A 23,910-nucleotide genomic window follows, 5' to 3' on the forward strand; every position below is an offset into this window, starting at 1 on the left:
TTTTGCATCCTGTTACCAAGAGTATCTTAAGTCTTAGTAACAACTGGATGGAGAACTTAAAAATGTATCTGACTTATAAAAGCAAGCAGCACTTATGAAATGGTTTGTGTTTGTTTTTAGTTATTTCTTTGGTTGTGGTATTCATAGGAATAGTAAATATAAAATATTTTAGATATAAAATTTGATATTTTTTAGTTTTTCTCTATAGTTATTTGTCAAAGTTAAATGATCTCCTCTTTTTCTTCAGGATGTATTTGCCAAATTACTTAAGCAACTTGTAAATTTGGGCTTTGGGGTTTTAAATTTTTAATCCAATATAGTTGTATAGGATTATTTTAAAAAAATTAAACTGGCACCTTCTAAGTCTATTTACAGTGTCTGTTGAGTCCTGTTTGTTTCTCTCAGTTCCTGGTTCAAGTTATATCACAGTCCCCCAGCATGCTTTCCAGCCCTGGACTGAGCTGTCTGCTTCAGCAGAGAAGGGATTGGGGTGTGGACAGGAGGCAGGGACTGCCCCAGGAGGCAGGAAACACCCCAGGCAAACCTGAGCTGGGGGTTTGGGCCATGGAGGTGCATTAAACAATCCTCCTCCTGCTCAGACTTACTGCTGGCTGCATCTGTGGACTACAAATCCTGGAGGCACCTGGAAGCAGCCCCTGCCTGCATCTGGAAGCAGAAAAAGAAAGTGATGATTAACCCTGCAGAATCCTGCTATTGTGAGTCTGGACTAAAAATTCCAGAGACCTTGGGGCCAGCAGGAAGAGGAAGCATACACACAGGCTATGCTAGCTATGTGCTGAAGAGCCATGCTCCAGTTCTCCCTGGCTTCTGGCCTGAGCCACTGCATTTCCTGAATCAAAAGTGAATGTGCATCCAGTTGTTTCTCTGTTTAATCTCTACATCTTAAACTAACCTGCAAAGACTCAATTAATTCAGCCGTGGGCTTTTTGACACTACTTAGCTACAATTTGTATTAAATTGCTACATGTATACATATAGTGATCAACTGAAACAAACATACACCAGAACTTTTTAAATTGGAAGCTGAATTTAGAGCGAGTGTAACCACAAATAGACTTTCATCTTCCTTTTTGTTCAGGTATGAAGATATGTGGGCAGCCCTTCATAGAGGAGCCAAGGAATGTGCAAAGGCTGGAGAGGTAATTTTTTATTTATTTTTTTTACTGCTGTTAGTACATTTTAAAAATGTGAAAATTTTTTTAAAGGAAGTACTAGTAGTTGGACAGATAGGGAAATTGTGCATTTTTAAATATAGTATTTAATAAGCAGTTGTTGAATCAGACCTTCTAGAATTCTTCCTCTCCCCACCCCTATTTTGTTAGATCTGTCACAGTGTAGTCTACCAGTAATGTAGTTGAAATGCTAATTTCATCTAAAATTTATAATATAACAATAGTAAGAATTGAGGAATATGATATGTCTGCAGTAGTTGCATAGTTTGTATCTGAAGTTCTATGTCCCATATGTTCTACTTATGCATTTGGGAACTTCGTGGTGCTTGGTACTTTTTGTCTGAATTCCAGAGTATCTTCATATGATAAGATAAAGTTGAGTCAGAAGGTTCCCTGGTACAGTAACGCAGTGGCTTCATACTGGCACTCACATGACAACTCTTTAAGTGCTGTTAAAGCTCATTTCAGTTGAGACCTTCACCCAAGATTTCTTAGGGTATGAATGAATGCTGCTGCTCTCTTGGGGGGTGGGAATCACAGGTTCAGATAGCCAGAATCTATAAATTTTTTAGGAAGCAGTCGGTTACATTGGTCAGCAATGATTCTCCGAGAATCTAAAGACGGTCATTCAGAAGTATTACTTGGACACGGGGATTTTAGTATGCTTACACTAGTGAAGACTAGTAAAATGGCACTCTGAAGGATCAGAAGGTCTTTTTCTTTCTTCACCTGTTCCTCCTATTAACTGAGGGGATAAAGGGAATACTCATTTAACTTTGGATATGGTCTTACATGACAGATAGGATAGAAAAGTGTCAGTCCATCACTTCTGGATTAATTGGGGAAGGGGACCTCTTGTTAAGAACAAGCCATTTGCAAAGAGGAGGATGTCAGAAAACAATAGCTCATTAATTCATGTACATATTAATTCTTGACTGTTATGGAATAGAAGAGGAAGTAGTTCTAGGCAAGTGGAAAGTACTGTAAATTAGCAAAGACGTCATTCCAAACGTATTATAAAGTCATCACGAGTGTTAAAGCCAACATACAGGTAGCTTTATTTCTGACTAGTAAAGCTTTTTAGCAGTTTCTAGTTGCAGAGGTGATAGTCATTGAACAGTGTCTCCAAACAGAATATCCTGCCTTCATATAAGCTTTCTTGTATGTATATACAGCATATGTATTAGAGCTGTTGGGAAACATTCTAATGAAACGTTTTCTTCAAATTAACTTTGCAGGGCTTTTGAACACAGACAGCTGAATCTTGCTGAAATGCCATAGACTTCAGTTGCTTTTTCTTTAAGAAAAATCCTAAACTTGCTAATGTGTTACATCTGTGAATAATCATTTTTATAGAAAAAAGTAGGACTAATAAAACACTAATTGTGAAGAAGCAATCTTTTAAGATGCAATGGGTGGAGGCCATCAAACTCAAATTTAATTGCTGCCTATTGGCTTTTTTGCAAGACACATAGGCAACTAGTGCCTCCTGGAGGGAGTGGGGGCAGGCAGGGGGTGCTAGCAGTGCTCCCAGAAGTGCCAGCAGCGCTTCTCCTGATGCCCCCACTCCCTGGCCAGTGCTCTTAGGAGCGGCATTGGCACTCCCACCTGCCCCCAACTGTCACCTAAGCAGGGATCACCGGCTGTCAGGCTGCACCAGCGCTCTCAGGGGGTGCACGTGTACCCCCATGCACCTTCTACGCATCACCACTGGCAAGAGAAATAAGTATTGCTACCAGTTCCACATTTATAACTTATCCATTAAGATCTTGTCTTCAGTGGTGTGTAACTTACTCAGTTTAACTGTTTGGGCTATACTTTTGTTTTAAAAACAAAGAAAAAGCCCTCTCTGACAGGGGCAAGCTTTCATACCTGGTGCAAGCACCGGCTTGTCCCTGGTCTGCGGGTCAGCCACCCACCTCACTCACCTGCCACACCTTGATGTAATAATATTATTGTGATAATTAGGTGGGAGGCTGCCCATTATATACGCTGATATTGTAGGGGCTATCCACAGCCCCATTCCACCCCTACACTGCAGCCCAAGCCTCACAAATGGCAACTCAGGCAGCCAACTCAACTGTCCCCTTCTCTGGGACCTTCAGCTTCCCTTTAAGCCTGGCCCCATCTCAGGCCAGTCGGGACCCCAAGCTTCTTTGCTGTATATGGGCATCCCCCACAGTGGGCTCCCGGCCCTTCTAACCCCTATCTGGGTCCTAGCCCCAGCATTGACCAGTCAGGCCTCTCAGTTAGGTCTAAGCTACGTGCCTGCACTCAGATCAGGGTCCCTCATTCCTGGCTCTGGTACTTCACAAAGCGTGCCTGGCCCCGCAGGGTCACTCACTTCAGCAGGCTTAGGCACTTCAAGAAGGTTCCTTGGCATTCCCTGGATTAGATGAATCATATGACCCACCCAAAGGTGAGGACTGAGGTTAAGGCACCCATACCTGCCTTTCACCGGGGTGGTAACTGGCCTGGCATTTCCTGGGGGCTCCCACACCGCTGGGAGTCCCACCAGACCACCCACTCCCAGCAGGGTGCAGTTTTAGGCCAAGCACAAGACCAGAGCCTCCTGCTCCTACCTGCAAGATGTTCCTATGCAGCAACTCAACCAAGCAATGTTTCTTGCTTGGCTCCCAGCAAGCAAACTGCTCTTGTTTATATAGGCAGCCAGAGTTCTAAAATGACTGCCCTAATCAAACACCTGCTGAGTGTTTGATCTGGCCCTTAAAGTGGTAGGCACCACCAAGTGTCCTGCCACACCCTCCTCCAAAAAAAAAACAAGCAGTGAAGCTTTTGTGTTCCCTATGATTTGTAACAGGACTGTAATATTTCATGTGGTGAAGTGATCTTTTTCAGCTGTTCCATTAAAATCTGCCCATATTTTGGTCAAGTTTTTAAGCCTTTGAAAATTGAGTTTGTAGATGTTTATACTTATTAGATCTTTGTAATGAAATTCTCTGTGCACTGTCTCCACTGAGCATGATATAGTCAAGGACTACCTGATTCAAGCAGTTGGTGCTCCCACCTTCTGTGGGCCAGACTGGCTTTGTGCATAGAACTTGACAGCAGGGAGACTCGTCCTCCAATTGTTTGGCTATAAACAAACATTATAGTAAAATAAAGCAGATCAGCTGTGCTGGGATGGGTTCTCTGCTTGCAGACGTGCACCCTCAGGAGTCCCCTGGCAAGAGATTCTCAGGATGTGTCTCAGCAATTGGAAGAATCCCAGGGGTCTTCCATTTGTAAAAATGCACCTTGTGTTCGGTGCATCGGTGTGATATGTGCCTAGGGTAGCATTTCCCAAACTTTCCATCCCACGGCACGCTGACCGAGCGGCTGAGCAGGCCTGGCTGAGGCATGGTGGTTGCACAGAGCAGTGGTGGCAGCGCTGGCTGTAGCCATGCTGCACTGGGAGCCACGCCCCCCTCCCCCCCCAAGATTCTGCAACACATTTGAACATGTCCAATGGCACACCAGTATGTCGCAGCACATTGTTTGGGAAACCCTAGCATAGATAATGGCCTACTGGGAGATTTCTGGAGCATGCTTCTGCAAACTGGGTAACCTGGGTAGGTGCTTCTATGGCTTCAGGAGCCCAATCCTGTGCCTCTCAGGAATGGGAATTCCTAGGGCACATAGAATTAGGTCCCTGAAACCCTGGGAACACCTGCCTGGGGCAGCTGGAGAATGTGAAAGAAAACAGATGTCTGCTGCAGTAAAAGACATCCTTTTATACTACCTGTATTGCAGCTACAAAGTTGGGCATTTGTGGTGCATCTCTCTGCTTAGCCTTTGTGCTGCCCTATGAGTGTTTCTAGCGCCACAAAGATGAGGTCTGTTTCCAGCCTTACCATTTTCCCTGCTGGGCCTGGTGAGCTGTCTAACTCGTACGCAAAGCAGGCAAGAGCCAGACCTTGAGGGAGTAAGCAGGGAACATAATGGGAAGAAGTTAAGTTAGGATGGGGTTAGAGCAGAGGAGCCAGGCTTGGACTTGTAACACCAAAAGAAAAAAAAAAAATGTTAGCTGCATAGGATTAGGTGGGGTTTGTAACTGAACTTTGTTATGCTGCAGATAGCACATAGATTTATTTATAAATTTACTATAGTGTTCACATTTTCTACAGGATCTTAAGAAAGGAAGGCTAATGTTTTTAGCTTACTAAATCTACTTCATCTACTAATACAGTGGTTCTCAACCTTTTTATACACAAGGCAGCCCTTGTTAGACTTAGGGCAACTCAGAAAATGCCAGCTCATAGCTTTAATTGATTCTTTGATTATGGAAAAAGAGTAGTTCTTCTGTTGCAAAGAACTCAGATCATAACAGGCCAGAATGCTTCTGACTATGAATTCCTATTTGGAATTTCTGGGTTTATCTTGTGGACCATGAGAATATGTTTGTACACCTAACAGTGCTAATATTGCATGCCACCCTGCATCAGCCTTAAATGGATCTTGTGGCACAGCACCCTGGTTGAGAATCACTATACTAGTGTATTAATTTGTTTCTCATTGCCTGTTAATTTGGGTTTATGTCAATACCACCATATTGTCCATTCCATAATAACATGGAAAATGCTCGATGATGTTTGGCAATGCGCAGTGCTAACATTATAATAATTTGTAGGAATGTTTCTTTTTTTTTCTTTATTTTTTTTAACTCTGCATTGACAAGTGAAGTACTGGAATGATTGTTTCAGCCATACTAAAATTGCACTTGTAAATATATCTGCATGTTTTCCAGGAAGTGTAACTTCTGCTAGACCAGTGCCTTGGTTTTCTTCAAATACATCTTGTGTGGTACATGTTTGCCTGCAGGGAACAAGATTCAGTTTCATATGGCTGTCAAAACATGGAATGGAATATTCTTGTTAGAGTGTTAAAGTGGAGGTTGTCTTGTGCATTTAGGCTGTGTCTGAAATGTTTTATGCGATTCACTTTGAGTTTGGTTTTATTTATCTTGTCAAGTTATTGCTGTTGGGGTGCTGATCTTAAAGTACATCTTTAAGTACAGCTTATTCTTGAAAGCATGTCAGAATTTTCACACTCTGATAGGTGCATCCATTCCCCCACTTTCCTTTAAAACTGCTCAAATCAAATTTGTCATTTCAAAATTTATAGACTGATCAGTAAAGATGGATTATTTACATGGTTTGCCTTTGCACCTAATTACTGAGTATTCTTCATATATTATCAGACTTCACATGCATATAATGCTATTTACAAAATTACAGAATTATGTATCTCAGAATCAGAAGACGGTTGACATAGGTATATTTTTAACCCTTGCAATTGTTTCAACTTCTTCTATCTTTGAATGTCTCTTCAAAGAGGTTTTCTAAAATCTTGTTGAAGTTATCGCACATATGGGCCTTTCAGTAGGTCCAGTTTCTCTTGCAGTACCAAAAAGTGAGGCTGTTCAGATTCAAGAGGGAAATTAATTGCTCATTTGAAAGCATCATGTAGGCAGTGCTCTTTCTTTCATGTGGCTGATGATATGCCTTTCAGCTAGTCATGGTCACTTTATCAAATAGGTTCCCATTCTTCAGGGTTTCTGCAGACAAGGCCTTGTGTATCTGGTTGGTTTTAGTAAACTACATTGAACCTTTATGGAATAGTTATCCATTGGTAGCACTGTGTTTTAATAAAATAGGTTGTAGGCAGTAAACAAAGCTTCTGGCACAGGTTTACCTGACACTTAAAACCCAAAATTCACTATAAAACATTCAACTCTTTTTGCAATGTAAAGGATTAAAATAAGGTTGGAGCTTTACCTTTCAGACTGGAAGTAGTGTTGTTTAAAAAAAGAAAAAAGAAAAAGGTAAAATCTGCCTTAAAATAGCAAACTTCATATTTAATATTTTTACCCATCATCTTAATGCCTTTGTCCATTCTCAGACACTGAAGTTCGCCAGATATCTTTAGAATTGCAGTTTGACAGGTTTTAGTTTTATATTCTCCAATCTTTCCTTTGCATATGTCAGGCACTGCAGAGGCAGTTTTTTGTCTGAATACGTTTTAGTGGATTGCACCTCTTCTTGTTCTTTAAAATGTTTTTTTTTAAGGGAACACAGTACATACAAAGTAAATAAAGGAAATATTTATCCATGAACTATATGGGTCAAAATGTGTCCTTGAACAGTGTCAAAGCAGTTTCAGAATTAAAATGAGACCACTTATTTGAGCTGTCAGGTTTGAAAGTTGTCATATTCTCCTCAGAATATATATATAGGAAGAAAAGTGTTTTCTGTGTTGAAAACTTGCCATAATGTGTTTTTTCCCTTAGGTATAGAGTTCTAAAAGAGTTGATTAATTCAGAATTTATACTTTTAATGTAAAATTTATTCTTTAATAATATTTCCCTTCCAGGTACAGCTGTATATCCAGTCCTGAAATTCCGTGGTTGTGAATATCATTGTATACCAGTGACACAAACTTCTGGTCTTGTGGGCCAAATGAGTGGCATGGTTTTGTTCACAGGCTGGATCCCTCATGGGATTGATGCATTGGATTGGTTTGTGGACCCAGTCCAGCCATACATTGGCCTGATCCTGCACATCCAGATCTAGCCACAGAGCCACCTGTGTGCCAGATCCAACACAGTGTGCCCAGATCTGGCCACGAATCTGACCCCATGCATGCTGGACCATGTCATTTGGCCCAAACGATTCTCCAGGGGTCTTGAAATTTTAATAGTGGGGGAGGAGTATAATAGCTTCTAGGGGTGTGGCACTTAATGCTGCCATCACTCTCCTTCTGCCAAATTTCCATACCCTTGGTAACTCCTGTGGGCCAATAGTTGAGCACTCCTGTTATATGCCATTCTTGTATTTTAAAGGCAATAGACTTTTTTTGTCCAAAAAAAGACTTTTGGACAGTTTTTTGTACCCTTTTTCTTTCCTATGTATAGAGTGATTCCATTAAAGCTCCCTCCCTGCCCCCCTCCCCAGGCGCTTTTTAATCTTAATTTCTAGAATGTCAAGGCTTCCTTGTTGGAAAAACCAAATCTGGATTTGGAGTTCTCGGACCTTAAGTTTCAGCATGACACCATTCTTATTATTGTCATTTAAAATTGGAGCAAGGAGCTATTTTGTAAATGTATCCCTAAAATAAATGGAAATAAGTGTTCATAAATGGTAAAGTCTACATATTATAATGTGGTATATAATGCCTACACAAAGAAATTAGGACTGTGGGTGGATGGATTCTAAAAATCAGTCAAAATGATCATAAACTTCATAAACTAATGGATGATAATTTTGCAACTAAATAAAATCTTAGTTATTACTGGTTTTAATTATTGCAGCTGGTTGATAGTGAAGTTGTGATGCTTTCTGCACACTGGGAGAAGAAGAGGAGTAGTCTGATAGAACTGCAGGAACAGCTCCAGCAAATTCCAGGGTTTTTAGCAGATCTGGAATCCATGACAACAAGTCTGGGTAAGGTTTTACAGGTGTAACATACTCTGCTAACTTAGTTAAATGGTAATATAGAGAACTTGACCAGCAGTCAGTTTTTCTGTCCATTGTAATTGTAAAGCTATCTTTACTCACTGGAACAACATTATTTTCTGTTATGAAATGTCAGTAGTGTTAAACCCTTACAGGTTTGCAGCAGTTGCCTGGGAGCTGGGTGGATTCAGTACATACTTTCTGAGTCTGACTTGTGAATCTGTGTTCTTAGAGAGTAATGTCTTTTCTGTAAATACATTTCAGTAAGAGCTTTCCTTGACCTGGGCCACATCACTTGGGAGTCTCAGATGAAGGCATGAGTATTTGTTAAGCTGCTTGTAACTAACCACCATCTAGTAACTACATACAAGAATTGTGGATATAGTTCCAAAATTGGGGTTTATAGGTAGGACTGGTAACACTTTGTAATGAGACTGGCAAGTATCCCGTCTTAAGTTGTTTGTAACTTTGCCAAATGTTAACCTTTTGGGCTGAAATTTAGTAGGTGGTTCTGAGTGAAACGCTTCATATTTTTGGCTACAAAGGACCAGCTCTTGGGATCATCATAAATTCTAGTTTATTGGACAGGTTGTAAAGTTACCAGTAAAATCATAAATGCAGACTTTGAGTTATGAGTGGTACTGGTCACCTTAGCGCGTGCGCGCGCGCACACACGCGCGCACACACACGCGCACACACACACCCGTACTCATTCAAACCCATGTCATTTAAACGCATGTAGTATCGTGTATAGTAGCTGCTATAGTGATTGTGAGAGCACTGGTGTCAGTATATCTAACTGTCCGAGGCCCTGGAGTCTGCTGTTGATGGTCAGCTTCCTTCAAGTCTTCTCCAGAAGGGGGTTGCCTGCTTGTCCTTCTCTCTTGGTAGGTCAGGTGCTGGATGAGAGGGCGCCACTGAGGGTCACGCTTCACTGCCTTTTATCCCTTTCTGGCAGACTGGTGTGATCCCCTAGCATCATCTTGGCTGCCCAATCTGAAGGTTGGTGTCCCAAGGGAATTTTGAGTAGTACATGACAGCTGTTAGTCACAGGGGTCTCTGCCTGCTGGTACCTGAAGTTTTGAGAGTCCACCCTTGACTTATTGATGGAATGGATGTATTGTCATGGGTTACAGGACTAGTCAGTAGGGTGGGTGCTTAGTTCCAGGAATCAGTTCCTTGGCTTGATTAGCTTAAAATGGCTTGTAGAATACAGTTTTGTAATGGTAAATTCCTTTGGCTAGGCTGTTGCCATTTAATTACCCACTGATCACCATTATTCACTCAATAATGCAGCCGTCCAATATAGCAGATTTTATCACTTTACAATTACAATTTAAATACAGTTTTTAACAGTGGTTCAGGGAGTAACTTCATTTTACAAAGAGTACATTCCTTAAGGATTTAAAAGTATAAAATATAAAATGCCATGGTAAAGACAAGACAGTTGAAGTATAAGAATGCAATGTGAGATAGTGAGGATCAAAGGTCACTGGGGACAGTAAGTGAGTTATTAGCACCAGGATATATTTACAGTCTTTGAAGTGGATATTTTAGTTTTTTTGTTTTCTGTAGTGACACTGCGCTTAATTGATTTGTAGATATAGTTTCTAGTTTTCTCCTACAGAAAACCACTTAAGCTTTCTGGTTTGCTCTGAGCCTTGCCACACCCATGCAATGAGTGTGCTAGGTCTCTGCCAATACTTAGAAATAAAAAGAAATGCACAAAATGGCGGAAGGGGGGTGATGGCAAGAAGGGGCTTCTGTTACATCAATGTCCAGAAGGCAAATGTACAAAGGGGGCTTTCTACTACAATATTGTATTTCCTGACAAATTAGCTTCTCCACCCTCCCGGTCTCCAGGACTCCCATAGGATGACATAAAACAACTGCTGTTTTCCTACAAGACAAATTCTGGATACCTAGTTGTAGAATCTCTCTTCAACTACACTGGTGGCATGCTCTTCTCCATATAGGGTCTCTTGTCTAAAAGGTTGGATCTAGGTTATGGTGAAGGATATTGGCTACAATTCTTTCTAAAGAGAAGCATAATTTTTTTTTTTTTAAGACCTTATGAGATAACCTCACCTCCCTGTTTTCTAAAGAGAATGATAAGTCTTTAATAGAGCTATGACTGAGAAACCTCAGGGTGTTTATAGATGTGCTCCAGGAGGTTGAGCGCTTTAATTAGCTCAGCTCCAAGAGCCCTGCTAATTAAAAGAACCCGAAGCATCATGTGTATCAGTGTCCCTATGCTGAAAAATGGTGGTGGGGTGCATTGAACTAAAGCTGATCAAATGAGCTTTAGTTGAAAGCATCCTGCTACGATTTTTCAGTGTGGGGGCATTGATGTATGTGACGCTGGAGTCTGGTGGAGCATGGGAATTACCACACTCCAGCAGACTTTATTAATTGAATCTGCTTACATGCACTCAATTACAGTAATTACAGTGTGTCAGAGCAACCTCCTTGCACATGTATAGGAGCCCTCAGCTTAAGCTAAGCTTCATAGAATTGAGCACAAATGGGGATTTACTTCACAGTCACTTTATCTTTAATGCTTGGCATACAAAATGAGGAAAATGCTTTGTAATTTTTCTCACATGGCTTCTGAGAACGATAGGGGCTTTCCACTCCCTCTCATAAAGACCTACTGGTACCCAGACTTGATTTTTTTTTAAATTAAAAACAAATACTTCTGTTGCTAACACATTTTTCTAAAAATAGTTCACATTTATTTTTAAAACATTTAACACCAAAACTTATGCTCCCTGAAAACATGTGTAGGTATGCTGAATCCCTGAGCTTCTCTCAGAAACACTGAAGTCCAAGCTACTGTATTTTCTGTATAAAGTGAAAATTGGGGGTTGGTGTGGGAGAGGGACATCTGATATTTGAGTCAAGCTTTCTAAATGCAGCCCTATAGATTGTATCATATTAAACATTTGCTCCTTTGGGGGACCCAGAAGCTGTGTTACTGGGTACATGCAAATGGCAGGGTGCCTGCAGACATTGGGACCTAACCTCTGACTCCAGATGACAGTGCCATGTCTCTCATTGGGATTAAATACTGTACCACTTACCATCTTAATGTAGCAACCTGACACACAACCAAAAAAAAGATAATTATCTACTGAAGTAATATTTTACTCTCCATTTTCCAACATGTTGAAAATGTCAAGTAAAAAATAACTGCAGGAATGGTCTGTACTACACTTTTTACACATTATTAAGGCTTATTACCTTGTTTCTTAGAGTGCTTTATGTCTCTCATAACAGCCTTGAAATGAAAAAGGACCTCTTCATAAGGCTTTTAGAACAGGAGTTGGCAACCTATGACCCACAGGCTGAATTCAGCAAGGGGCTTGACTTCCACTTCACTGCAGCAAGGCAGGTGGGAGAAGTGGCAGCGTCCAGATTATACTGCCAGCCTGCCTCAGTGTCACAGGCCAGCTGGGCACTGTGAGTATACCAATTTAGTTGCAGACTGACTGAGCACTTCAACTTTATTAGCCACTGGGCTTTTCAGTTCAGGATCGAGAAGGTGATGTTGGAAAGGAAAGAAATGACAAATTTCACTTACAAAAAAAAATGAATTTGACTTATGACAACAAAAGATACAGTTTGCATATATAATAGTTAATAAAAAGGTTAAGTTAATAAGCAGACAACATAACAATACAGACTAAAATTGACAGTGATAATAAAACAGATAAAGAAATTAACCAAGAGTTCCCACTTGGTTAGTAACTTATCGGTAGTCCTCAGTTAGAAGATGCACAGCAAGTTGAATCGGCGAAATCAGACGTCTCTGCACTGGGCTGCTTGAAGGATACTGGTGGAAGCCCCCCAGTCAGGATCTGGTCTCACTCTCACAGGGAGTAAGAGATACCCGTGGGGTATGGGACAGCAATGACCTTTCTGTTCCGTCCTTCCCGAGGGTTACTATGATGTGTGTGTTCTTTTATATTCTAATTGTGCTAATTTTTTAGTTATATAGCCATTCATAATATTGCTTTATAGCTATTATCCTCTGGGGTTAAAAGGTGTTAGAAATTATTATAATAAGTTAGTGCCCAAGGTTGGGTTTATCCAATAAGCAGATTGCAACATAACAACATCTTCAGGTGTAAAATTAACATTACCCTGCCTAAATCCAGCCCCTTCAAAACTCTCTGACTATGCCTTTTTGAGGTGTCCTTTTTTAAAATGTACTAGATAAGCTGGGCAGTTGAATGCAGTTTTTATCATCATCAAGGCTAAATACTGAGCAAGAAAGAACTATTAGGTCAGCTAATTTCACAGCTGGAGCTTTGTCTTTGAGGCCTAGTCAGTTCCACAAACAGTTACAAGTTACATTTGCGGGTTACAAAAATACAAGCTTCATATTAGACAAAAGTTCCAAATGCCTCCAAGAAGCACATATTTATTGCTTATTAATTTCTGTGGTTCTGGCCATCACACTCAGACCAAAGCTGGATGGTTCCTGCCTGCCACCAGAATATGTTGCTGAATGTTGCTTTAGAAGCCTTGAAAATTAACAGCTTCTGTGCAGTTCAGTGGAATACAGTTAAATTAGAAAATGGACAAAGGAGCCAAAGTGTTTTGTGTACTTACATGATTTCTGAAAAGGCTTGTATACAAGTATCATAATCATAAGTATCATCATCCATATTTTATGTTATGGATTATGGGTGCTTAACCCCTGGCCCGTGAGCCAAATCTCACCCACGTCACTCCTCACTGGTCAGCAAATTTGGTGGCAGGGAGCAGTGGCAATTTAATGCTGAATTTAAGGAGTATAATCTTGTCTTTTGGTGCCTTACAACTCATGCTGGAGTTGGAAGTCTGATGATGAACATATTTGCATCCGAGTCCTATTGTAAAAGCAAAGGAGGTAACGTGTGATGGAGAATCACTGTAAAACGAAAGCTGTTATCTCCAAACCTCAGATGGAATGTAAAGGTCCTTTTTATGCTTTCCCTTTTAACTATTTAGTAAATGAGGTAAAGAAGTTTTGAAGAAACAGGCCACGATAATTATAACTATCTTTACATCAACCCTAAACCCCCGATTCCATATTTACCATGTCTGAGAATCTTTTTTTTCCAACTCTTTCTCTCTAACCTCCATAAAAGAAACAAAAACAAAACAATGCCCCTTCTTCCAATCCCCTACATCTCTCCCCAACAAACCAGGAACTCTTTCTGTACCAGAATCTAAAACTGCCTGACCAGTTACTTGGAAAGCCGTGAAGAAACTAGAATAATTCATTGTAAGAAGGTAATGATAAACACCCTCCAAGCATCTTTAAGAAGATTAACAAACATCTTCATTTTACTTGAGGTTTATATAAGGGATTATTGCAAAGCCAGCTGAAACAAAAGGCATTCTGGTATTTTACAAACAGCCTAACTCTGAGACTTTAAGCCAAAGCATCTTGGGAAGATAAGACTGTGACCTTAGACATGTTGTAATTTTAAAACCGCAAGAATCCTGATTAGAGTTAAAACAAGCTGGTGGGACCACCAGTTTGGCAGTTCTTTGGCAATATTGATATTTCTATCAGGATCTTAATCTATGTATGATAAATTCCAGTAAAATCATAGAAAGGTACTTCAAAGGGACTTCAAGTTGAACCCCTGTTTAAGGTAAGATTCTCTCTGCATCCTAATCTTTTCTCTTAAGTCATTGTAACCTGCATCCATCTTATTGTCATCCACATACTTAGTATCTGTATAATGGATTCCATTCTCTGATGTCATTTAATAAAGATCTTGAACAAACTGGGCCCAGGACAAATCCCTGGGGAACCCTCCTTCTGCTCATACCTTTTTTTTTTTTAGTTTGGCATTGAGTCATTGATGGCTTCTCTTTTGACTTTGAATATCCAACCGGTTTGCATCTACCTTCAGTAGTAGCTTCTTTTAAGCTTCCTGCAGACATAAACCCCCTCCCTCCCCCAAAATGGTGCTTTACTTTAAACTTGGCATGCCTCCAGACTGAAACCAGCGCATGCCATGAAGAAACATTGCATTAGTTTGACCTGGTTCATGCAATATCTATATGGATCAGGCGCTTCAGTCAGGCTTTTGGGTGCTTTTCTTCAATAACTGGTTTCATCAGCTATTAGATGAAAATGCCAAAAAAGCCCCACTGAAGCGCTCATCTATATGGACACTGTTGAGCTAACACAATGCTTCTTCTGGAAAACTGGATTTTGGGATTGTTGGTGGGGGGGGTTTTGGGGGGAAAGGGTGTTCCCATGTCTGTCAGCAGCCTTAGAGTATTTCCTTAGCTGTCTTATGAGAAAACTGTGGGAAAAGGTGACAAATGCCTTACTAAAGTTGACAGGGTTCTTTGCGTGAATCTGATATCTTTTATTAGACCAACTTAAATAGTTGGAAAATAATTATTAAGCAAGCTTTTGGGTTCAAAAACCCTTCATTGGGCTAAGGAAGTTTCAGCAGTTGGTGTGTGCTCTTCCTGGATGGAATGAAAAGTTAAGAAGCCAGAGGCTGGTCTGGTATGCATACAAGACAGGTAGTGTGTGTGTAATAGAAAACTAGAATAGGAAAGGATTGCAAGAGGTCATGTGATCCAACCCACTGCTCAGTGTGGGATCATCCCTGTCTAAAAGCCATCCTAGCCAAGTGTTCCTTGATCTGCATTTAAGAACTCTGTGTTGGGATTCCGATTCCCTCTCTAGGTACTCAGTTTCAAGTGTTTAATTACCCTGACAGTTGCATGGTTCTTCCTAATTTCCAACCTAAATTTCATATTACTACTTGTCCTGTACCCCATAAACACAGGCCAATTGAATGCCATCTTCTTTCTAACAACCCCTTTAACCTGTTGATGATTAGTCTTTGAGTGTCATTATTCAGTTAATAATGGACCTGTAGTTTAATAGTTTCTGCTGGACTATTTCCTTATCTTAATAATGAGAATATTCCCCATGACAGTGCTGAAAGCTTTGATAAAACTGAGATGTATCACATTCACTATTTTCCTTTCCATCCACCAAGCCAGTCACCTTATTTTAGAAACAAATCGGGTTGGTTAATAAGCCTGAATTGCTGTTGACCGAATGAGTGTTAACTGTCCTTATCACTTTGTTCTCTAGGTGTTTACAAATAGATTCCAGGTGATATTATCTTTCCGAGTATTGAAGATAGACTGATCTTTAAGGCCATTTATAGACTTTGTTTTTCTAGGTTTAATCTGGACTACAGCTGTCATTATATACACATGGACAGCTGCAGTTTGAATTAAAATTGACTTCAGTTTGAATGAACTAATCCTCATTGAATGAAGATTAAAGTTAATATAGACTAGGGTAGTCTGGATTAGGCAATTTAAACTGTATTAACATTATATACAGCATTGCTTTTAGAAAAAATAGTCTTTAGGAACTCAGCAGATAAGCATTGCAAATATTAATCTCCACAAGGGAAACTGAGTTGTGTTTTTGCAACACAACAGAGGCTAACAAAGTAATACCTTTACAAAGTCAAATGTGCCAAGAATGCTCAGGTCAATTGCATCCATTACCACTTCTGGAACAGCACTTTGGATAATTGTCAGTAGGTTTGCAATAGTGTAGGAGTGGTTAAACAGGCTTATTATCATCTCATATACCCTCACACAATCTACAAATTCGGTCTGTTAAGGGGCTGTCAAGTGTGTAGACTGTATAACCAGTGCCCCCTGCGTTGATGGTCAATTGAGCCTTAATTCAAATTGAAATTTGATTCAAACTGTGTGATGCAAGTCAGTTAACATGGTTTAGAAAATGGTGAGCATGTCTGCAAACGGCCTAAGTCTCTGGGTCCTCCATGTTCACAGTGTGCTTCCAGGTATCAAAGTTGGACTAACCAGTATTGTGTTCCCTAGATATAATTCTCTTTTTACTGAGACTGTCTTCCCTACTCTATTGTCCCCTCATTCATGGGGATTTCAGAGCTTATGTTACTGATGAAAGCTCAGTTACACCAACCATAGAACATTAGTAGTGAACTAACAAATGCCCCTATTCCTAAAGAGACTCAGTTTTTCTCAGGCAGTAGAGGGGTGTCTTTCTAGATGAAACCAAACACTTGGTGTAAGTAAAATATGTAAGTTATACATGAACAGAGCTGTCAAGGAAATAAAGTATGTATATATAGTTAGGACATTCAGAACTTCAAGTACAGCACTTGTTGCTACATGCCCCCTGAGAAAAATAGTGATATATTATGTTCAGAGAGATCCCCTGTATTTTTACAAGGGCTCTAAAGCTGCTTGCTATGTGATTTTTATCCAAACTTTCTCAAATTGTCCAGTCAAACCTTCTGATTCAGGACTTGACGAACTGGTTGCCCTTGTAAGATCATTTCTCATCCTTTATGAGTAAATTGAATCCTTACTTCCATCCCTCAGGCCAGTTGACTGCTTTCTTCCTTCCCCTGTGAAAACTATCTGACCTGGAGGGAGGAAAGAGAAAAATTCTGTCTTGCCTGCCATTTGAACTCTTACACTGTCCAGCTAATAGCCTGCAGGCGGCCACTTGCAGAGGTGAGAAATAGCTAGTTAAAAAATCCATTCAGTTATAATGCTCTTTGAATTTAAACCGTTGCCACTTTTAACAGGGACATTGGCTAGGAACAGGACAGATAGCAGTATTGCCAACCCCCTGGTGTCAAAAATCATGAGACAAACTCTTTAAAATCAAGCAATTTGGAATGTAATTCATGAGAAGGTATTTTTGAAGTATGTGTGTGGTGGGGTTATTTGTGACCGTGTGGGGGGCTGTGGGTGTGTACATCGGGTTTGGAGCCTGGGGAGGGGGGCATCCCTGCACAGCCTGGCAGAGCCTGGCAGAATGCTGGGTACTGTGGGTTGGAAGTGAGGAGCAGCAGCAGCGCTGGGGGGAGCTGTGGCTTGGGAGTGAGAGGCGCACACGTACAGACAGACAGCTGTCCACAGCTCTGTTGCATGACTTGTTCCTGCCACACTCCCTCCCTCACCATGGGAGCCTCGATCTGGTCCCCCACCCTTTCCATCTCCCTCTGTCTACATGCGTTGGAAGAAAAAATCCCGAGATTTGATCTCTCTATCCGGAGATCATGAGTTAATTCAGGAGTCTCGTGATTTTTTTCATGGGAGTTGGCATTATTGGATAACACCACTAATTTATTAGCATGTTTCATACTAATAGTAACTCCTAGTGCTAGTAGAGGCAGTTATTCTCTCTTTGAAAATCACTTTGATCAAACCAGATTTTTACAGAATGTGCTTATTTAGCTTTTTCAGTCTTTAATGGAAGCTGAGTTGAAAAAAACATATACAACCTTTTTTAAAAAAAAATTAAATTTGATTTGGGGCACGCATTTTTAGGTGTTCTTTTTTGTTTCTTTTTAATGAAAAACTGAATTCATTGGAGGTCTCAAACCTAGTTTACTTGAAAATTTTTGCAAAAACCGTTAGCAGTTTTGTTGGAACTAATTAAATTCTTCTTTTCTACTTGCGTTGCCTTATCAGAGTATGAGCTACAATTAATTTTTCACTGCAAATCCAAGTAGAAAATGCAAATTTGAAATGAATTCTGCATCTTTTCAACCTTTTAGTGAATCACTACGCTGGCAAGCTGGGAAGTTTCCTTTTGATGGGCCGCAGAAGGAAGTGCCATCAATGCTTTGTCATAAGGTTGTAGTTTAAAATAGGGCTGTGCGAAACAGCTATATTTTGTTTTGGTTTCAGCTGTTTTGGAGGGACATTGATTTGTTTCGGTGTTTCACATCACTGTTCCATTTCGATTCAGCTGAATCTGTTTCAGAGTTTCAATGCTGTTTTGGCACCAATTCAGAGATTTGGATCAGCCAGGGAGAGGCAGGCACAGCTGGGCGACTGCAGGTTCTTCCACAGCTCTTCTGGCTGTGCCTGCCTCCCTGGGTGGGGGGAGCCACAGGAAAAGCCCCCATGAGTGCCCTGCCTGGCCCCAGCCCCAGCCTTCAGCACTTAAAAAACCCACACTCACCAGCTGCAGCAGCAGCGATCAGGGCCTCTGAGGACTCATGGCAGAGCCACCCCATGCAGGGTAGATGGAAGCAGCAGGGATTGCCCTCCCTGCCTGGCACCCATGTGGCAGCTGCCCCATGGTGTGGGTGCAGTGTGGCTTGGCAGGGCACTGTGCGCTGTCTGGGAGCTGGGGCCGTGGGCTGAGCGGTGCTGGGCTCCGGGTGACTGCTGGAGCCACCTCTGCTCCCAGACAGCTTGCAGCGCCCTGCCAAGCCACGCTGCATCCATACAATGTGAAAGTTGCTGTGCAGGTGCCAAGTGAGGAGGGCAATCTCTGCTGTCCCCCACTGCACCACGCTGTGCGGCAGAGGCCCTGTCACAGGCCCTCAGAGGCCCTGATTGCTGCTGCTACACCTGATGAGTGCAGGGCTTTTTTTTTTTTTTTTTTTTTTTTTTTTTTTTTTTTTTTTAAAGTGCTGGGAGGCTGGGCAGGAATGGGGCCAGGCAGGGCAGCCATGGGGTCTTCTCCTGTAGCTTCTTTGGCTGTACTTGGCATGGGCTGTACCAAGCAGACTCAGGTGCTGGTGCTGGCACTGGCCTGCAGCGGCAGCATGCTATCATCCCACGCGCAGATCCGGAAGTCCATGCCCCCCAGGAGGGCTGCGGGGCTGTGCCAGTTTCCTCCCAGGGTGCACAGGCCCGTGGATCTGCGCATGGGATGACAGCAGGCTGCCATCTGTCCCCGGAGCCCTGGGATTGGAAGGAACCTCAGGGACAGATGGCAGTCACTGGCCAGCTATGGGTGTCAATATCAGAACAGTCTTTTCGCCCTTCTTCCCCCTACCTCTTCTTAGTTTCTGTTTCCCTGCAAGCCTACTCTGAAATATCCAAAATGTTTCCAACGATTTGATTTTTGTTTTGGAGATGTTTCGGAGCCTTCCATTTTGTTTTGGATTCGATGTTTCAGGTGCTGAAACGGGCTGAAATGCCTCCAAAACAAAATGGCTGCCAAAATTTTGCACAGTGCTAGTGTAAAATAAATGTGAACAAAAAGCATCCACTTATGTCACAGGACTTCAAAAGCTACTGACTTCATTTTTTAAAGAACCTCAGCGTATGACAGGTCCTGGAGGACTGGAAAAGGGCCCATGTGGTCCCTATTTTCAAGAAGGGGAGGAAGGAAGATCCAGGCAACTACAGACCAGTCAGTCTCACCTCCATCCTTGGTAAAGTCTTTGAAAAGATTATTAAGGCTCATATACGTGAGAGCCCAGCAGGCAAAATTATGCTGTGGGGAAACCAACGTGGGTTCGTAGCAGGTAGATCATGCCTGACTAATCTAGTCTCTTTTTATGACCAGGTTACAAAGCACCTGGATGCAAGAGTTAGGGGTAGATATCGTTTACTTAGACTTCAGGAAGGCCTTCCGTATGGTATCCCACCCCATACTGGTGAACAAATTAAGAGGCTGTGACTTGGATGATTACACGGTCCAGTGGGTGGCAAATTGACTAGAGGGTCATACCGAGAGAGTAGTGCTGGATGGGTCAGTATCGACCTGGAAGGGTGTGGGTAGTGGGGTCCTGCAGGCTCAGTCCTTGGACCGATACTCTTCAATGTCTTCATCAGTGACTTGGATGAGGGAGTGAAGTGTACTCTGTCCAAGTTTGTGGATGATACAAAACTGTGGGGAGAAGTGAACACTGGAGGGCAAGGAACAACTACAGGCAGACCTGGACAGGTTGGACAAATGGGCAGAAAACAATAGAATGCAATTTAACAAGGAGAAATGCAAAGTGCTGCACCTAGGGAGGAAAAATGTCCAGCACACCTACTGCCTAGGAAATGACCTGCTCGTGACGGCCATGGGCCTGGCTGTTGTGTGTGTGTGTGTGCACATGCATGTGGGACCCCCTTTCCCCTGTGTCCTGCTCCCCTAGCCCTAAGAAGCCTCTTGTAGGCTGGAAATCTGTTAGTCTACAAGGGAAACCCATAGTTTACAGGGTTTTTCTCCTTTAAAGGAGAAAATTAATGTTTTGCTGTGTTTTTCCATGGCAAACAGAAAACCTGGATCCTGGTCATCATCACATTATACTTGTGGCTGTGTGGCTAGACAGACAAAATAATTTAAAATGGGAGTTCTTGGTTAGAGGGCAGAAGCAAATCCTTTAAGCTCAATATTCCATACGTTGAGGGGAAACAGATTCTACTGTCTAGTAATTTATGCTCTCCTTTCCCTCTCTGCAAGATTCTAGTCCTTTTGTTTTCATCTCCATTGATACCGTAAACCCAGAGGCATGGTGGACGGGGTGTGAAACTGGCTGTTGCATGTTTGTCAGACTCCGCAGGACTTATTTGTTCCCTGGCTTCTTCGATCCTATTGACTAGGAAAGTCAGGTGGGAGCTTGAATTAGAGAGTTTACAATTTAATCTTCAAATTTTTTCTGGCTTTAGGAGGGAGGTTACCAAAATTTATTTTAGCTGCTGTTGACAGCTGTTTGGAACATTTTTTCCTGGTTTTGTTTTGTGGTTTTTTGGGTAAGATATGGTGTTTTATAGGGAAAAAATATTTCAAGATGTATGTGCTCCCTGTATATGGGGAAAAAAGTCTGAATTGGGTAGAACAGGGACTTTAGCCTGTTTGGCAGACATATTCATTCCTTAGGTTCTAGAAAGCCTCTCCCAGTTACGTTCTGTGAAACCAGTTGAAAGACTTGCTTTAGAATGGAGCAGACATTCTGCAACCTTGGAAGTTGCAGCAGAGCAGAATTGTCATTTTCTGGAGAGAGCTTGTAAAGACTAAAATGCATAGCCCAGTCCTTCGAGCAAACATCAGTTATGTTTTTGAGTTTCCCACTAGAGGCTGCTCAAATGCTACTACTCAAAAAAGGTTGTTTATTTCTTAATTTGAGAATTTACCCTTACTCTTCCTTTGTTTTTAATTATCATATCACATGATTTCTCTTGCAGAAAGGAGGAAATATATATATTTACTAACAGAATGCTACTAGGGTAGCATGTCATAGAATATCAGTGTCCTTTGTGTGCAAGTAAATCTATCATTGGCTAGCTTGCTTGTTTTCTATAATGTAGTAGCCAGTGGAGGAAGTGCTACAAGTTTGAGTTTTAATGATCATTCAGTAAAGGAGACATTGTGATTATGCAGGCTTACCTGTCTGATGTACTGTGTATATGCTTTATAAAATAAGCAGCTGCTTCTGTCTTGTCCCTTCAATGTTCTCTGCAGGTTAAGCCCAGGTCTCTTTTAGAGAATTTCCTGGCATAGTCCTAAATGTTGGTTAAGACTGCAGGAGAAATGTCCCCTGTAATAGAAATATGCTGACAAAACACCATGTTTAGATCCATCTTTATTGATTAATCTTTTCACTGGGATAGCTTATTTGTTTGGGGTAATTTAATTATATAAGCAGAACTTATTTTGCTGGGATCAGCTCCACTGCCACTAGGAGGCTATGATAACTTGCATCACAACTTTGATAGTATAGACTAGCCCATTTATTTCTTGTGACTGTAAATAGCCAGATGGTTCATTCACCTATACTTCAGCAAAAATAATCAGTAAACTGTTGGTTTCAATCTTTTTTTTTTAAGTTAGTCTTTTAGATGCTAACATATTCTGTATTCTAGAAGCAAAACATTACCAGTGTTGTATTTCAGTATATTTCTTAGAAAAGCAAACCACTTTGGATTTATTTGACTAATGAACTTCAGTTGTCTTAGACACAAACTTTATTAATACAGTGGTTAAAGGTAAATTTACCATATTTCCATTTTTCATTGATTTCCAGTGTATTTCTGGATTTCTACGAGTCTGCAACAAGAGGAAGATCAGGGAAAGAGTACGTCCCTTACTGAATGGGTGAGGCGACCTAGTGACAGATGATGTGGAAAAAGTTGAAGTACTCAATACCTTTTTTACCTCAGTCTTCACAGGCAAGGGCATCTACCAGCCCACTGCACCTGACAGCACAGTTTGGGGAGGAGGTGAGCAACCAAGAGTAGCAAAAGAACAGGTTAGGGACTATTTAGAAAAGCTGGATCTATACAAGTCCATGGAGCCTGAGTGCAGTGCATCCAAGAGTGCTGAAGGAGTTAGCTGATGTAACTGCAGAGCTTCTGCCCATTATTTTTGAAAACTCATGGTAATCAGAAGGGGTCCCAGATTACTGGAAAAGGGCCCATCTTCAAGAAAGGAACAAGGAAGATCCAGGGAACTACAAACTGGTCAGTCTCACCTCAGGCCCTGGAAAAATCATGGAGCGGGTCCTTAAGGAATCTATTTCTAAGCACTTGGAAGCAAAGATGATTAGAAACAGTCAGCATGGTTTCACCAAGGGCAAGTCATGCCTGATCAACCTCATTGCCTTCTATGATGAGATAACTGGCTCTGTGGATGCAGGGAGACCACTGAATGTGATATACTTTGACTTTAGCAAGGCTTTGGATACAGTCTCCCACAACATTCTTGCAAGCAAGCTAAAGAAGTGCACTTCAGATGGATGGACTGTAAGGTGGATAGAAAATTGGCTAGATAGTTGGGCTGAAAGGGTGGTAATCAATGGCTTGATGTCTGGTTGGCAGCTGGTATAAAGTGGAGTGCCCCAGGGGTCAGTTCTGGGGCCAGTTTTGTTCAATATCTATATCGACAATCTGGAAGATAGGATGGAGTACACCCTCAGCAAGTTTGCAGATGACACCAAGCTGCAGGGAGAAGTAGATGTACTGGAGGGTAAGGCTAGGATTCAGAGAGACCTTGACAAATTAGAGCAGCGGTTCCCAATCTGGTACATGTACCACCAGCGGTACACAGACAGCCTGCCAGTGGTACATGTTAACAGAATAATTATAATTACTTTACTGACAAAAATTTGCTGGTGGTACCTAAGGTTGAACTGAATTTTTTTCTGGTGGAACTTAAGGTTTTATCATTTTAAATTGGTGGTGTGTAATGTGTCAGTTTGAGAACCACTGAATTAGAGGATTGGACCAAAATAAATTGCATGAGGTTCAGTAAGGACACATGCAAAGTTGTTCACTTAGGATGAAACAATTCCATTTGCCGGTACAGGCTGGGGACTGACTGGCTAAGTAACAGCTGTGCAGAAAAGGACCTGGGGGTTACAGTGGACAATAAATTGAATGAGCCAGCAGTGTGCCGTTGTCGTGAAAAAGGCTAACGGCATACTGGGCTACATTAGTAGGAGCAAGGGAAGTGATTAGTCCCCTCTATTCTGCATTGGTGA

General features: G+C 41.5%; 1 protein-coding gene across 2 annotated transcripts in view; it reads left to right on the forward strand.

Moving 5' to 3' along the window:
- DTNBP1 (dystrobrevin binding protein 1) overlaps window positions 1-23,910 on the forward strand; it is a 117,864-nt gene that overhangs the window by 12,691 nt on the left and 81,263 nt on the right. For both annotated transcript variants that reach the window (XM_090039252.1, XM_090039251.1), the window contains exons 4-5: window positions 1,100-1,160; window positions 8,503-8,635. In XM_090039252.1, coding sequence (XP_089895378.1) covers window positions 1,100-1,160; window positions 8,503-8,635 — 194 coding nt within the window. The remainder of the gene's footprint in view (window positions 1-1,099; window positions 1,161-8,502; window positions 8,636-23,910) is intronic.

The sequence above is a fragment of the Crocodylus siamensis genome, chromosome 3 (assembly GCF_052110815.1).
Source record: "Crocodylus siamensis isolate JL-2025a chromosome 3, ASM5211081v1, whole genome shotgun sequence".
In the NCBI taxonomy this organism is placed as follows: Eukaryota; Metazoa; Chordata; order Crocodylia; family Crocodylidae; genus Crocodylus; species Crocodylus siamensis.